Raw genomic sequence first — 15,410 nt, 5'->3', positions numbered from 1 at the left:
GCTTCCGGTATGCAGGGGAGCAGATGCAGATGCAAGTGAGGAATGCTGTCAACAGGCTCTGGGAGGACCCGGGAGGACTTCTGGAAAGTGGTAGAATTCGGCCGCATCCCTGACAGGGAAACATGGTGGTTTGAGGAGAGTTTCCTAGTGGAGGAGATGGGGCAGAGGCTCACAGCCAGGATTCCTGGTGCGTGTGGGTAGATGAGCCTGGAGAAGTAGGTAGGGGGCAGGTGTAGAGGCTGGGAAGGCACACTGAGGAGTCTGGCCTCTGTTCTCTCTGCTTTGGGAGCAGCTTCTAGAGTTGCTTCTTTAGCATAGCAGTGGGGTTGATTGGCTAGTCCCTTTTCCTTGAAGGTGCTAATAAGGGCCACCTGCTTACTGCTCCAGCTTCCTTTCCGTTTTCCCGCTGTGGTCAGTTCTTGTAGATTCTGGTTGTCCCAGTGCACCATGCTTTCTCTTGGTTTTAGGTCTTGCACATTGTCATCGCCTTGGCTTAGAAGGCGCGCTTTCCTCTAAAACAGATACACACGTACTCAGGCATTTGTTCTGCCCACTGCCTCTGCTTGTCCTCTGGGTCCTCCTTAAGTCGCACTTGCTGAGAAGCCTTCTGGGCCTTGCCTTCCTTTTCCGGTGGGACTGTATGCCTTCCTGGTGCACTTGTAGCTCTTCATGGTGCTCTTGCTCATGGCACGTTATAGTTGTGTTGAAGCTGCGGGCTTACGGCTCTTTCTCCTTCATTTAGAGCTGCATCTTTAGTGGCCAGAGGCTTGAGCACCTGGCACCTGCAAATGTTGTTCGAATGAATGACTGCGCAAACAGGAAGGACTGGAGTTGGCAGAAAACAGCTCCTGACGAGAATGTCTGTAGCAGTCGATTGGAAAAAGAAGCTGGTGTGGCTGAGTTGTATGTGTATGTGTGAGAGAAACACACTTTCGTGACTGACTGACCATGGGCTCTGAGGGATGAGAAGAGGTGAAGGTGACTTCTAGCTTTTGTGCCTCAACTGGTGTCAGGTGAGGCCATTAACTGAGTGAGGGGTGAGGAGGGGTATTGTTTGGGGTGAAAGTGAAAGTCGCTCGGTCACGTCCAGCTCTTCGCCACTCTATGGACTGTATAGTTAGTCCTTGGGATTGTGCAGGCCAGAATACTGGAGTGGGTAGCCTTTCCCTTCTCCAGGGGATCTTCCCAACCCAGGAATTGAACCCAGGTCTCCTGCATTGCAAATAGATTCTTTACCAGCTGAGCCACAAGGGAAACCCATGTTCTGGGGTTCAGTTCAGTTGCTCAGTTGTGTCCAACTCTTTGCGACCCCATGAATCTCAGCACGCCAGGCCTCCCTGTCCATCACCAACTCCCTTAGTTCACTCAAACTCATGTGCATCGAGTCAGTGATGCCATCCAGCCATCTCATCCTCTATCGTCCCCTTCTCCTCCTGCTCCCAATCCCTCCCAGCATCAGAGTCTTTTCCAATGAGTCAACTCTTCACATGAGGTGGCCAAAGTATTGGAGTTTCAGCTTTAGCATCCATCCTTCTAAAGAACACCCAGGACTGATTTCCTTTAGAATGGACTGGTTGGATCTCCTTGCAGTCCAAGGGACTCTCAAGAGTCTTCTCCAACACTACAGTTCCAAAGCATCAATTCTTCGGCGCTCAGCCTTCTTCACAGTCCAACTCTCACATCCGTACATGACCACTGGAAAAACCATAGCCTTGACTAGACGGACCTTTGTTGGCAGCGTAATGTCTCTGCTTTTGAATATCTTATCTAGGTTGGTCATAACTTTCCTTCCAGCGAGGAAGCGTCTTTTGGGGTGACTGGACGCAAATGTGTCATTTCTGTTTCAGGTGTAATTGGGGTTGTGTAGCATGTCTGTGCACAGTATGACCATTGGGAGTGCAGAGCAGAGATTAGGGAGTCATTCCTGTCACCCTGTTTTTCTTCTTCATTGAACTTTCAGAGGGCAAGGGAGCCTGGTGATGGAGTCTGTAGAGGTCAGCCTTCCTGGCACAGAACAGGGTGGAAAAGGGTGGTGAGTAGACTCAGAGGGGCCTCTGGTGGAGAAAGTAAGTTTCATGAATGTGGAGACCTCATTTGTCTTTTCTTGTGGCTCCATCTCTGCCCAGAACAGTGCCTGTTGGGAATCAGTTCAAGTGAATTAGTGGAAGTCATAGTAGTAGATGAAATTGTCATGACAGAAAAGAGGGGACTTGTGGGCAGAAATGTGGTGAATGCCTCCATTTAAGTGTCAGACGGGGGGAGAGGAGCAGGAAGAATGGCCAGAGAGGTGGGAGAATGGGAACACAAAATCAGAGATGCTTCAGTGCACAGGGTTGTAAGGAGTTATCCACTGTAATGCCAAGAGTTTGAGTAGAATAAAGACTAAGAAAAAAGTACTGATTTTGTTGGTTTGATAGTGAGTTGAGAGGATGAGAAAAAGGTAGCAAGAGAGAGTAGATAATTCTTTCAAGAGTTTTGGTGGTAAATGGAGAATGTTGATAAAATGATAGTGAAATGACTAAGTTGAGAAAAACTCCACTTACTGAAACAACTTAAAAAGTGAAACGTCCCAAGTTGAGAAAAGAAATTACTAGGCCCTGATGGGTGTATTAGTTATCTCTGCTGCTGTAACAAATTACTACAAACTTAGCGCTTTGTAGAAAGGACACACTTGTTATCTGGCCCTGTGGGTCAGGAGTTCAGGGAGGGCTTTGCTTGATCTGCTGCTTCAGGACCTCACAGCCTGAAGTCAAGCTGTCAGCCAGGGCTGGTGTCACATTTGAAGGCCCAACTGGGGACGGACTCTCTTCTGAGTCCCATAGTTCTCATGGGCCTCCCCAGCATGGCAGCTGCTTCATCAGAGCAGAGGAGTGTCTGCCAGCGGGATGGAGGCACTGTACCTGCTGCCTAATCATGGAGGTGTTGTCTCAGTGACATGTTCTGTTGTGAGAAGCAAGTCTCTCAGTCCAGTGCACACTCACGGTGGGAAGCTTATACAGGAGTGTGTGCTCACTAAGGGGGTGGGGTCACAGGTAGTCCCCCATGGTGTTACAAGGGGAGGGTGATGGCATGAGAGAGCAAAGGTTGGTTCTTTAGAAAGAGGGCTGTGGGGCACAGAGGCAGGATGGGGGTTTTGAAGGTGAAGTTCCAGGTTCAGGTGTGTCACGCTGGTGACCCTTTTCAGGAAGCTCCCTGCCCTCTCTCTTCATCCCCTGTCGAGGGGCATAGATGCTCTGGCAGTGCTTTCTCCTGCGAGATGAATTCACAGAGGAATATAACAGGATTATCATGGCCATTGATAAACCCTCTGCCTTGGCTAAGATTGAATTATTTATCTGCGAATTCTTGGCCAGTGGAGGTATCTGCTCTGCTTGCTGTAGGATGTTGTTGAGGATCAAATGAGGTCATTCATATGGAAGTATTTTTTGGAATGTAAATTGATTTGCAGACAGAAGGCATTAACTGTACTACTTTACCCCATGTTTAGTAGAACACACAGACTGTACCATCCATTTTGCTTGTTAACTTGGGTTCATTATGTTGTACCTAAGTTATGGAACTGGGCTTTATTTTAATGCTGTGATATTTGTAGGACTTTTGGAGTAGACTGCTTTTATGATAAATGACCCCAAACCGTGGTGCCTTTCAAGTCCTTGTGTGTAGTTTTTCAAAAATCTGTCCTTGCTGTGTCTTGTCACTCTTGCTTCTACTTGTCTGTCCATCTCTTGCTGTCCTTTGCCTTCTGACTTGTTGCTTCTGACCTCCTCTGGGCTTGGCAACCTGATGATCAAGCTCAGTAGAACTGAGCGGTTTAACAATAATCCAGCTTGGGTTTGGGCTTGGGGCGTCCTTCTCACAGTAAAGTGTGTGAGCTTTCGGGTGTGGACCAATCTCTTTTGGCCCCTGGGTGTGTCTTGGTGTCCTTTCTAGTTCTGGCTGTGTTTGAATTAGGTGAGTCCCCACGCCACTGGGTTCCATTCAGGAGGCATGTCACTTACTGCTCTGTTAGGCAGAATGGTGTCCTCCTCTCCTTTGGTTTTGGTGAGATTTTAGTTAGGGTGCTATAGCAAGTAATAGGTGATCTGTGATTCGTGGACTGAAAACGTTTGAGAATCAGGAAAACCTTACCAGGTTGGCATCAGGCCTGTGTGTAGCTGGTCTTTCCTTTAGGGTATCAAACTCCCTGTATGGATTGCTGGGTGTTCTTCCATGTTCATCGTATGCTGGAGCTTTTCTGTTACGGCAGCTTGTGAACTTTTTCTGCCCTAGCTTTTGTGTTGAGTCCCTGCATTATTAGGGGAAGAGCCTGTGTGAGTGGAGAGAGCCCAGGAGTCCTGCAGGGAGACCTCCTCCGGGTTCTGCCAAGGGCCCGCCTGTGGCCCTTGACTAGTGTCTGTGCCTGGGCCTTGGTGTCTGGAATAGACATAATGTCTGCGCTGCTGCCTGTTGGGCCAAAGTAAGATTTTATATGTGAAAGTGCTTGTTAAATGTTGTTGTTTAATCGTTGTGTCCAACTCTTTGTGACCCCATGGATTGTAGCCCGTCTGTCTGTGGGAATTTCCCAGGCAAGAATACTGGGGTGGGTTGTCATTTCCTTATCCAGGATATCTTCCTGACCCAGGGATGGAACCTGCATCTCCTGCATTGGTAGGTGAATTCTTTACCACTGTGCCACCTGGGAAGCCTTTGTTAAATGTACATAATACCAAATAAAATAAAATGCCTAGCCTGTTGGGTTGATAGCTCTCTCTCTTTGAGGAGTTAAAAAAGTTATCAGTATTAGTAATGATAAGTGCTGCTAAAAAAGTGTAATTTTAAATTTCACGTAGCTTTTTTTTCTGAATATGTCCTGTTGAAATCTATTTATACAAATGAGGGTGTTTAATAAATGTTCTTTGATTATTTCCAGAGTATTGAGTATACTGGCTTCCTAGTCAAATTAAATTCATAAAAATTCTAATGATGTTGTGATTCCTAGCTAGGCTTTTTTTTTTTTCATTCTGAAATCACTTTAAATACGCTTTACATGAATCTCTGGTAATAGTGAATCAATTAATGTGATTTCTTAGGTCATAAATCAGGCTTGATAGATTGTAGTATTAGTTCCTGTGTAAGCGTCCCAGACCTACAACTGTTATGTGGTCTGTTTTAACAACTTGTTTGCTTTTGAACTCAGTTCTAGGTGTTGAACTCAATTTGAGAGCCTAAAATGGTTTGTGCCCCAATTACCTTAGAGGTTACTGCCTCGCTTTCTTGTTGCGCCGGCCCTAGTAGTGGGAAGTCAGCCACCACTCCTTTTAACTTGAGTATACACTTTAATTTTGTCTCTATCCCATAGGAGTGTTGGGAAGATTATTATAGTCACACTTAGAGTATATTTTAAACTTCTTGAAAAGAGGGTAATATGTGAGCATGAAATATTTTTGTAGTATGCCATGTAATTTTTTCCCCTGCTGACTCTTTGTGGTTTGTGTTTAGGGTGCATGGTGTTTTTCTAGTCTCTGAGGTCATTAGCTGGGAGGATTTTCTGGAGGCCTCCGGAGCCTGGTCTCTGATAGGCCCTGTGTTACCCTCTGTTAAACAGGCCTGTGCTATCACCACAAATGGTAGCCTTGATTCTGTTGGTGTCCGTGAACATGGCAGAGTATTTTCACCCCTTCATTCTTCTTAGTGGGTCAGAAGGGACTTTTGTCTTGTTGCTTGATTGTTCACGGACCAGAGGATGGGTGGCAACCCAGGGTGGCCTCAGAAGAGGGAGACAGAGATTCTTGAAAAGACTGATAGTCTTTATTCAGTGAAACCTACCATCATCAGGGCAAGAGAGGGGACCACTCTTTTTCCTTTCCATGAACTTCTGTTGTTCATCCATGAATTCAACAAATATTTGAGCTTCTGTTATGTGCCAGACATTAAGTACTGTAAAAGCCAGACATCCCTTCAAGGATGCCCTAGATATAGTCTTATTTTGAAAATGATAGAAAAATATTTATCAGGATAGAAGAACTACTAGATTGGGTTTAGATGCTGATATGGCTTTAGGGATTAAAGGTGGAGGTTATAGTTTCAGAATGCAGTTTTGAGAGGACTAACTCTAATTTAAAAAAGATAATTACAAATGGCATTGTGGCAGAGTCTGCGAGCTGATCACAAAACCGGTCTCCTCTTCCTGGGCAGGTAGCCAGACCGCATCTCCCAGCCTCCTGGACAGTTAGGCGTGGCTTAGTGGCCGTATTCTAGCCAATGGCATGAGAGCCAAGAAGTGAGCCACTTCCAGGCCTGGCCCCAGGGCCCTCCCTCCGCAGGATTTTCGGGCCCTTTCCTGTCTGCTGGCTGCTGCTGAAGAGCCCAGTGAACTAGGAAGGCTCGTGCCTAGGATGGAAGGAGATCTGGGGCCAGAGCCACGGCTGGGGGGAGAGCTGCCTTCTGACCTAATGTTGTGGACTCTACCTGAGCAAGAAGTAAATATTTATGGTATTTGAGCCATGATAAAGTTTGTTCTAAGAGTTAGCCTGCCTAACAGTGCTAGGCAAAACTAATGAGTCTAGTAAAGGTGCTGAGAATTTTGGACTCTGCCTTCATTTTGATTATTTATATGTCACGTCATATGTAATGATCAGTGAATTTCAAGAATCAGTTTAAAACTCCATGGCAAAAATCTTCTTGACGTGTCACTTTTAATTGATACAACTGGTTTATTGCATTCAGTGTGGCCTTTCTGTGGGTCCTCAGTTGGCTTTAAAGGGACTCTGTGGAGTCTTAAACATTGCCAGTGCTTATTTCAAAGAACTGTAAATACAGTTTTCATCATGCTGCTTCTCTGCCCAAAAGCCACTTATCATTTCTTGTTATACAGCATTTTGTTTCATTTATTCCATCATCCAGAACCGTATATAGTGTGTGTTGTATATATATATATGGAAATATATAAAATAAGTGTAGCTATGTGTAACACACTAACCTAGGTTCTCTGAAGGGAGACGAAAATGATAAAGCATATTCTACGCCCCGGAAGAGTTTGTGCTCAAAACACAGATAGTTACTGGTTTTCCACAGTTATCGACTCACTTCAGCCTTTAATAAATCATGTATTATTTCATTACTTTTTTTTCTTTTTACCATTGTCTCCAATTAAATGTACTTTCTGAAAGCAGGGAGTGTATTTTCAGGAGCTCCTCTGTCCCCTCTTGGGCGCTTCTGGCAGACTCTGGACCCTGAACTCAATTAAGTGACTATCCCTGTAGTTTCCATTGCTTCTGTTGCTTGGCTTTGTAGTACAAAATACAGTTTTGTATTATAGTTTGTGTCCACAGATGAGAGTTCTTTCGCAGGCCATTAGGAATTCATGGAATTGTGCCATCTGAAGTGTTGGGACTGGAAGGATCTTTATTAGGTTAATTCCTGATCTTTCCGATCGTCTAGTTCCTGATAGCCCAGGTGTGGCCATGAGTCATGGGGCCTTCCTAGAGGCACAGTCTCGGGCACACTCAGACCCGTGAGTCAGAACCTGAGAGATCCTCAGATGACCCACACGTGTACTGCAGTGGAGATGCCCTGCTCAAGGTCACCCTCCCACTTCTCTCTGGAGAAAACTCACACAGCTGTTGATCTCAGTGGTTCCCATCCCTGGATACATCTTGGGATCACTTGGAAACCTTTAAAAAATACTGCTGCCTGGTTTCCATCCCTGTGCATTACATGGTCAGAATTGCAGCCTGGAAACCAGAACTTTAAAAATCTTTCTTGATGCCTGAAGTGCAGCCACGCTAAGAGCTGCGCAGCCTAGTGAGTGCCCAAGTCAAGGTTTCCTGATGCTCTAATCAGGTTCCCTTGACCCACATGTGGATATGCTTTCAGAGCAGAGCTTTCCCTACCCGGCTCCTCGTTGTGGCGCGTCCCCTACCCGGCTCCTCATCGGGGTGCATGCCATACCCAGCTCCTCATCTGGGCACGTCCCCTACCCGGTTCCTCGTCGTGGCGCGTCCCCTACCCGGTTCCTCATTGTGGCACATCACCCTGTTTTATTCCTTCACAGCGCTTATCCCACTCCCCACCTGCCTCTCCCACTGGCGGATACTCTGTGGGACAGACCTTCATCCCTCTTGTTCACTGCTGGGTCCCAGCTCCCAGGACGGTGTCTGGTGCATGTGAGGTGCTTCCTTAATAAGTGTGGGGCGCCTGGAAGGGGATAAAGAGGGCTGCATCTGGAGAGAAGCGCAGCTTGTTCAGGTGGCACCCATCTGGCCGCTCACCTGTGTCAGAGGTCAGGGTGGGAGAGGCTCCCGAGGAACAGGGGGCGGGAGTGTGTGTGTGACTGAGTCAGACTTCAGAGCCAACCAGCGAGGGCAGCATGAGGGCAGCAGGGAGGCTGGAACCCAGAGCTGGCATTATTGCCCCACTCTCCTTTGTCCTGTGCACTGAGAGCTTGACTGTCTTCCCCAGGCCCGTCTGTGGGGGGTGGTGGTCCTGGGCTCAGAATTACAGACCCCCAGACCCTCTTCCCTCCCTTCCAGAGCCAGGTCTAGAAATAGACCTCGGGTCCCGAGACAGGACCTAGCTCAGATCTGGCCCTTGGGTGGTTATTGCAAGGCAGCCATCGCTTATGTGAGTTAGCTTGTTTTGCCTTGATTGCTTTGAGAACATTGTGCTTCTGAGGTTAGGATGACATTCAGTTTCACTCTCAGATTGAGTAAGTTTCTTTCCTGGTCAAATTAACTATTAAGACTTCGTTTGTTAGGCTAGTGCTGTTGAGAAATCGTGGTTGGTTGCTCTTGATATTTCTGTTCCTCATGTTGTTGTTTTTTTTGTGTTCATTTCTTTCCGTTTGTTGTTCAGTATATCTTGCCACACATTTGCCTGTCATCAGGCTCTGAAGTCAGGTGGGAAGCTCTTCTTATGAAGCCATTCATTCGTGTTCCTCTGTCCATTAGTGGTTTCGAAAACTTGTGTGAGATGTCGTGATTGGTGGCAAACCTGAGCTGTCTGTTTTCTTGGTAATAGAAAGCCGGAAAACGTTAAGTCTTGAATGTAAAACATTCTTTTTAACATCGTAAAATTTCCAGCTTCCATTTGGAAACCACATTAAGATGAGATGTTGTGTTACTGTGATGAGAAGGCTGCTGCTGGTGACGCCCACAGATGTTGCCAGAAGCCTAGAATTCCACACTGAGGGGTCAGGGGAGAGACTAATTTTGAATTTCCCAAAGGAATGTGAATTCTGAAGTTAGTCCATGGTTCATAGGGGCAGCAATCCTCGTGCCTAGATTGCTGATCAGTAGTTATCACTATTGATTAAATCAGGCAGAAGGAAGACAGTAAAAGTAAAAGTCCTGGAACAAGAATTTTTCAGAAACAAGAAATAAATAATTGGGAACTGATGGTTATCCTGGTAGCTAGGGGTTACAGTGTGGAGAAAGACTTGTTCTGTGGTGAAGCACTTGCTCACTGTCGATGGAGAGGAAAATTGGAAATTCACAGAAGTAAGTTTAGTCAGATTTCAACCCTCATTGTGGCACAAAAAAATCCAGGCAGTTATGACCTTATTCTCAGAAAATGCTTGCATTTTTGTGGATTAGACTTATGAGCTATAGTAACAATGGCGTTTTATATTTGAGTGGTACTTTTGAATCTAAAGCACAACCATATGCATTACCCCATCCAATTCTTCCAGCTACCCTTACCTGGGGGATAGAGTTATCTTCTGAACTTTTTTTTTGATGAAGTAACAGGTTAAATTACTTTCCTAGGGACAGCTAGTAAGTGAGAGAACTGAGCTTTTTATATTTTAAACATAAAATGTTGAGGGTGATTGTTGAACTAGCTTTGGTTTTCTAGTACATAAATCTGTGGTTTATAGTGCTGGAGGAATAGTCTAGAAATTTATTTAATACTGCAACTAAACAGACAAGGACCCCAAATAATTGTCTGGCAAGACTCAAAGAAATCCCCCACCCCTTTTTTTAAGTTACCATGGGGTAGGTTTTTATATGAAAGCTTTTAATTTTATCTACCTGTGGCAGCCTGAGGGCAGAGACCTGATCCACTGGCTTCTTCCTGACTCATCCCCCGCCCTGCTGCTGGTGGGCACGCATAGATCCATCCTTTTGAATGGGTTGGGTTTGGGCCTTACTGTTGGGAAGTGGTAATAATGTCGTTGAATGTTGACTAAGCTGAAGAATGAAATGGCATTGGTTCTTCTTCCTAACAATTTACTTACTTATAGCACGTTTGCTCCCTCTTAAACGATTACGCAGGTAATACAGGTTCACCAGTAAGTGTCTTTTTCCCCGTACGTGTTTTATATTTTGAAACACTCTTAAGCTGACAGAAAAATCACAGATATAGTGTGCAAAGGACACTTTTTCCCTCTTGAACTATGTGAGAGTAAGCTGCTGGTATGTTCTGTCAGCATCAGATCTTTTATTATGTGTTTCCTACAAGCAAGAACATTCTCTTCCATCACTACAATACAGGAATCTAAATCAGGAATGAACACCCAGGCGTCTGTACTGTCGAATCCTCTGAGCTCTTCCAGTGGTGCCTGTTGACCCAGTGCTGACCTGGTAGGGAGAGGCCCAGTGGGACCCTAGGTTGCACTTTATTGTCTCCCTAGCCTCCTTCAATCCAGAACAGTTCTCAGTCCTTTTTTGACTTTCATGACCTTGCCGCTCTTAGTTTCCAGGCCAGTCTGTGGAATGCTCCTCAATTTGGATTTGTCCGATATTTCCTCATGATTAGATTCAGGTTTTGCATCTTTGGCAGGAATATCACAGAAGAGCCAGTGTTTATCTTTTTCAAAGATTAGTTTTACATTTTATTTTCTGTTTCCTTAGAGCGTTTCCCAAAGTGTATTCTGCGGAACTAGCACCTACTGTGTTCTCAACACCGTGCCACCTCTAGAAGGTAGGATTCGAAAGCTTTTGACTTACAGGAAGGGGTGGGTTGGCAGTGACAGTGGCTCCATCACTGTAGTGCAGGAAGGCCTGGGATCAGCAGTGAGAAGACCTGGGTTCTGCCTTAAACCTGCTGTGTGATCTTCGATGAGTTACTTAATCCTTCTGAGGGTAGCAAAACCAAACTCCCCTCATAAAGTTTCTATGAAGATTAAAAAAGGAGGAAGTTTAATCACATGGGAAACTCAGAGCATTCTGCAAATGTTAGCTAACCTAAAATACCACAATTTGGGAATTCTAGTGTCAAATTCCACAGAGTTGGAGCCTGTGGTATTGTGGAAAAGCCAGAGGTCATGTCTGAATCCCATGTGAGCCACTTACTAGCTGTGGATCTTGGGCAAATTAATCTGAACCTCAGATTCTTCATCTGTAAAATGGGGGTAATTATGCCCAGGTGGGTTATTGTGAGGATTCAATGAGAGAGTCTAATGTAAAATCCTTTCTGGATGCCTGATATAAAGTCTCACAAATGTCTGCTCCCTCATAAACAGTAGAAGATAAATGTACTTGATCATGTGCGGCTCAAATGAAAATTGAATGGAATGAAGCAGGAGAAGATGCCCCAAACCCAAATTGATGGCAGTTGGTCGTAAGGCTACTGGGCCTCCCCCACTTTATCTGCCCCCGCCTACATGTTTTTAGGTCGAAAATGTAAATTCAGATAGAGGAGTTTGTTAAACCTGAGCCTGAGCTGACCTGAACCCGGGTCAGAGGTTTGGTAGTATGATTGGCTGGGAAAGGGTGTCTGGGCCACCTGAGAACAGAAGGGGTAAAATCGGATGATCACACCCACTCTAGGGAGAGGAAAGGTGTTGTGAAGCAGCAAAGCGAGTTACTTATTTCTGTTAAAAATTTTTTTCATTTAGCCTTTTAAATATCCTTTGGATAATGACAACTGAGTTTTTATTCATTTTGGAGAATTTCTCTGGAAGGAATAAGAGGAAATCATACCCATGCTTGGCACATAGTTGGTGCTTAATTAATATTTACTTTGGATGAATAGTGATTTGCAGGTCTTAGGTCAGTAATGGCAGTGTTTGCTGCTGTGAGCTCTGTGCTGACTTGAATTTAACAATACGCGCTTATGTTTTCCTGAATCAGTTCCTATCCTACTAATTAAATCTAAGCACATAATAATTAGAGCTAAACAGAAAATTGTAGAGCTTCCATTTAATTTTACCACTCCAAGTTGTTGATCAAATATATTTCCAGTAAGATTTAGCAGTTTGATACACTGTTAGACCAACTTATTTTGAACAGTTTGTTCTAGAGGTTGAGAGGTTAATCATCAACTTGATTGAATAACAGTTTATAATTATTCATAAAACCAAAAATAGATGCATCATTTCCAGGTTAGAGTTAATACAGTTATGACTTACCTTGCAGCCGTCAACAGTGTGTTCCAAAGAAAAGGTCAAATACATTTCTTTAGATTTAAATGAAGGATTTGGTAATGTGAAATCTCAAATTTAGAAATAAACCATGAAAATAAGTTTTGCCCAATTAACTAAGTGAATGAGTTTTCTTGTACATTTTAGAAAGTTCCAGTTGAGTTATACTATGCCTCTAAAATTATTATATGGAAAATATTTGAAGGTTGACTGGAAAGAATGGTTCATTCTCTAGAATTATAGCTGTCAGCCAAACAATCATCTGTCAATTTCAGGAGCTTCACTAGTTATATTTATTGTGAAGTAGGTTAGAAAATGATTTTGTAAAGTCATATATCATACACGCAGATTTTACAAGATAATGATAATGAAATATTCTACTGTATTTGGTTGACACTTCCATTTTGCAGTGTCAGAGTTTTACTCTTTGGGTTTAAATACTGAGATGCAATTGAAACCCCCATATGGCTTATTTTCAGTGTTAACTCAAGATCCGTTAGAATCCTTGAACTGAGACAAGAATTTAATATCTGGTACATGTTTTGTCTAATTATTATATCAATTATAGTTACTCCAAAAACATTAAAAAGCAACATTTAATTAAAAAACACAATATAGCCATGTGAGCAGTTCTTTTCTGATGTGGAAGCAGAGTTACTCTTTATCCCACTTTAACTAGAAAAACTGAAAACATAAGTGTTAACGCTTTGGCTATTGGAGTTGCTGATATTCTTTCCCCAGTATTAAAATTTCCATCTTCATAATGCACTGTGGGAAAATATACCCATTGTTATGTTTCTTAAAGACATCTAATTTATATTTAGCGTGAACCTGAAATTCTGGAAATAGCACAGTTTAAAAACTGATTAAGGGGAACCCATTGGCCTGTCATACTTCTCTTCCTTTTGAACCCATGGCTGCACAGCTCCATAAAGTGCTAAATTTAGAACCTCGACTGAGACAGTGCTTACCCAGCCACTCTCCTTTTCCTCTTTAAAAGCCTGTGGGCCCATTCACCACTGCCTGATTTTGTATCAGAGTAGAAGATGGAAGCCTTTTCTCTAGCAGTTAGATGTGCTGTTGAAAAGAGTGCTTCCTCTGTCTCTGTCTAAACACACACACACACACACACACACACACACACACACTCACTCACTCACTCACATGCTTTCTGTGCCCCAGGACAGTGGGGTTCTTCAAGGAGACTTAAAAGGACAGATAATTAACATCAGGTTATGATTACAAACATAAAACTAGAAGCTTGGGTTTAATGTTCTGTTCATTGTCAGAATTACACTTGAACAGGTTTTTCAGAGCTATGGCTAGTGATATACAATTCAAAGTAAGCCTACAGTAGCATAGTACTGTTTTCATAAAAGGTACCCTGTAATTGGTAAATATCAGAATTGAGTATAGATGTTAGAATATCACCTCTGTTTTCAAGATTGTACACATCATGGGAGATTTTTAAAAAGCAGAGTAAAACCACTTTAGGGGAAGAGAGAAGGGAGGTGAAGGCTCATGTGATTTGGAATTCTGCGCTTTCAAGTTTTATGGCCCATGGCACCTCCCTTGGGAGGATGAAGTGCAGGGAGCATGCATAAGCACATAAAATTGCGAAGGTTTTATAGTGTGTAATTCATACAGAACTTTCTATGAACTTCTAGTTAAGCACTTTCTTTTTTAGTTTCATAGCAAGATTTTTTAAAAAAGTTTAGTTTTATTTTGCTGTTAAATTAAAATTTTGGATTCTTCAAAGCAGTCAGTTTTTCAGTTTTTCAAATTTTTTATACTGCTTTTAGAAATAGAGGATATGCATTATAATTCAATTGGTTGTGTAATTCATGGACCAAAAAAGATTTAATACGCTAAAACTCTTAAGTTCCTTCCTATAAAATATCTCCATATGATGCAGTAAATTTTTTTAGACTTTATGACTATGCCCAATATTTTCCTGTGAAGATCTTTTCCTTGAGAAGAAATGTGTTAATCAGATGAAAAATGTTTGGAGAAGATTTTATTAGGACTGCAAAATTATTTTTTATTCTTTAATGTTTTTCACATGTTCAAAAAGTAGTCTGTGCTAAACAAAATTGTACTAAATGATTGGAAAAATATATTACTTACTGTATTTCACTTTCAGCATTCTTAACTGATAAACCTCTGTGCCTATATAAGGTTGTTTAACTCTAAGGCATTTAAAGTTACTGAACGTGACGGTAAATTCTGTAGGGATCTGTGCCTGGAGGAGAATTAGAGATTATCTCATTTTCCTTGATTTGGGAAAACGGAAAATATTAAGTAACTTACCCAAGGTCACACAATTAGAAAGCAGCAGAACTGGGTCAGAATCTTGGGTTCCTAAATGAGAGCCCTTTTTCACCTAATAGCAGAGTGAGTTATGTCAACTGTGACTTTCAGGAGCTAAGTCAGTCTTCAGTATTTTAATGTGTTGCTCCTTAGTACCCAGTTATGCTTTGTACCCTTTAGATATTGGAGCTTCCATTTGGCATTAAAAAAAAATTGGAGTGGGTAATTTGAAACTTTGACCCAAATGTGTCAAACCTGGCAAGAAATTTGCAGCCAGGCAAAGGGACTTTGTTACAGGAATAAAATAAGAAATGATACTCAGAGAAACAAGTGAATGAAATAACACATAAAGGAAAGGTAGTCAGACATACCATCTAGTCTTGAGAGTCTTGAACTTGTCCCTCATTAATTTAGAAGAGTTATGTTTTGATGAAATGCATCAAGTATATAGATATGTATATATAACTCAGATTAATTAAAATATGCTTTTAGATTTAGGCTAGAAAGTCCAGCCTCTGTATTACTGAGGTAGCTACCTGCAGGTTGAAATTCCTTAGATTTATCAGATTTGTGCTTTTCTTTGGAAAGAAGAAGCCTCATTTGTATTTTAGAGGATGAAGTAGTAGTATTGGTTTATCAAGAAAGTAAGTAGTTATATTTTAATTCCTCTTTCCTGAAAAATGTAACAACCTTTTCCACCTGGTTAACAGAGGATTTCTAGGTTTTGTGAGGTTAAGTCATTTTGTGATTTTGATGTACT

At 42.8% G+C, this 15,410-nt stretch overlaps 1 protein-coding gene across 2 annotated transcripts in view; it reads left to right on the top strand.

Annotated features, from left to right (window-relative positions):
• The window catches only part of CAMTA1 (calmodulin binding transcription activator 1), a 117,595-nt gene that overhangs the window by 19,018 nt on the left and 83,167 nt on the right, over nt 1-15,410 (top strand). For both annotated transcript variants that reach the window (XM_027975693.3, XM_060396524.1), the window contains exon 2: nt 10,830-10,899. In XM_027975693.3, the coding sequence (XP_027831494.1) occupies nt 10,830-10,899 (70 nt within the window). The remainder of the gene's footprint in view (nt 1-10,829; nt 10,900-15,410) is intronic.

This window comes from Ovis aries, chromosome 12, assembly GCF_016772045.2.
Source record: "Ovis aries strain OAR_USU_Benz2616 breed Rambouillet chromosome 12, ARS-UI_Ramb_v3.0, whole genome shotgun sequence".
In the NCBI taxonomy this organism is placed as follows: domain Eukaryota; kingdom Metazoa; phylum Chordata; class Mammalia; order Artiodactyla; family Bovidae; genus Ovis; species Ovis aries.
This window is presented reverse-complemented; position numbering and strand designations above follow the sequence as displayed.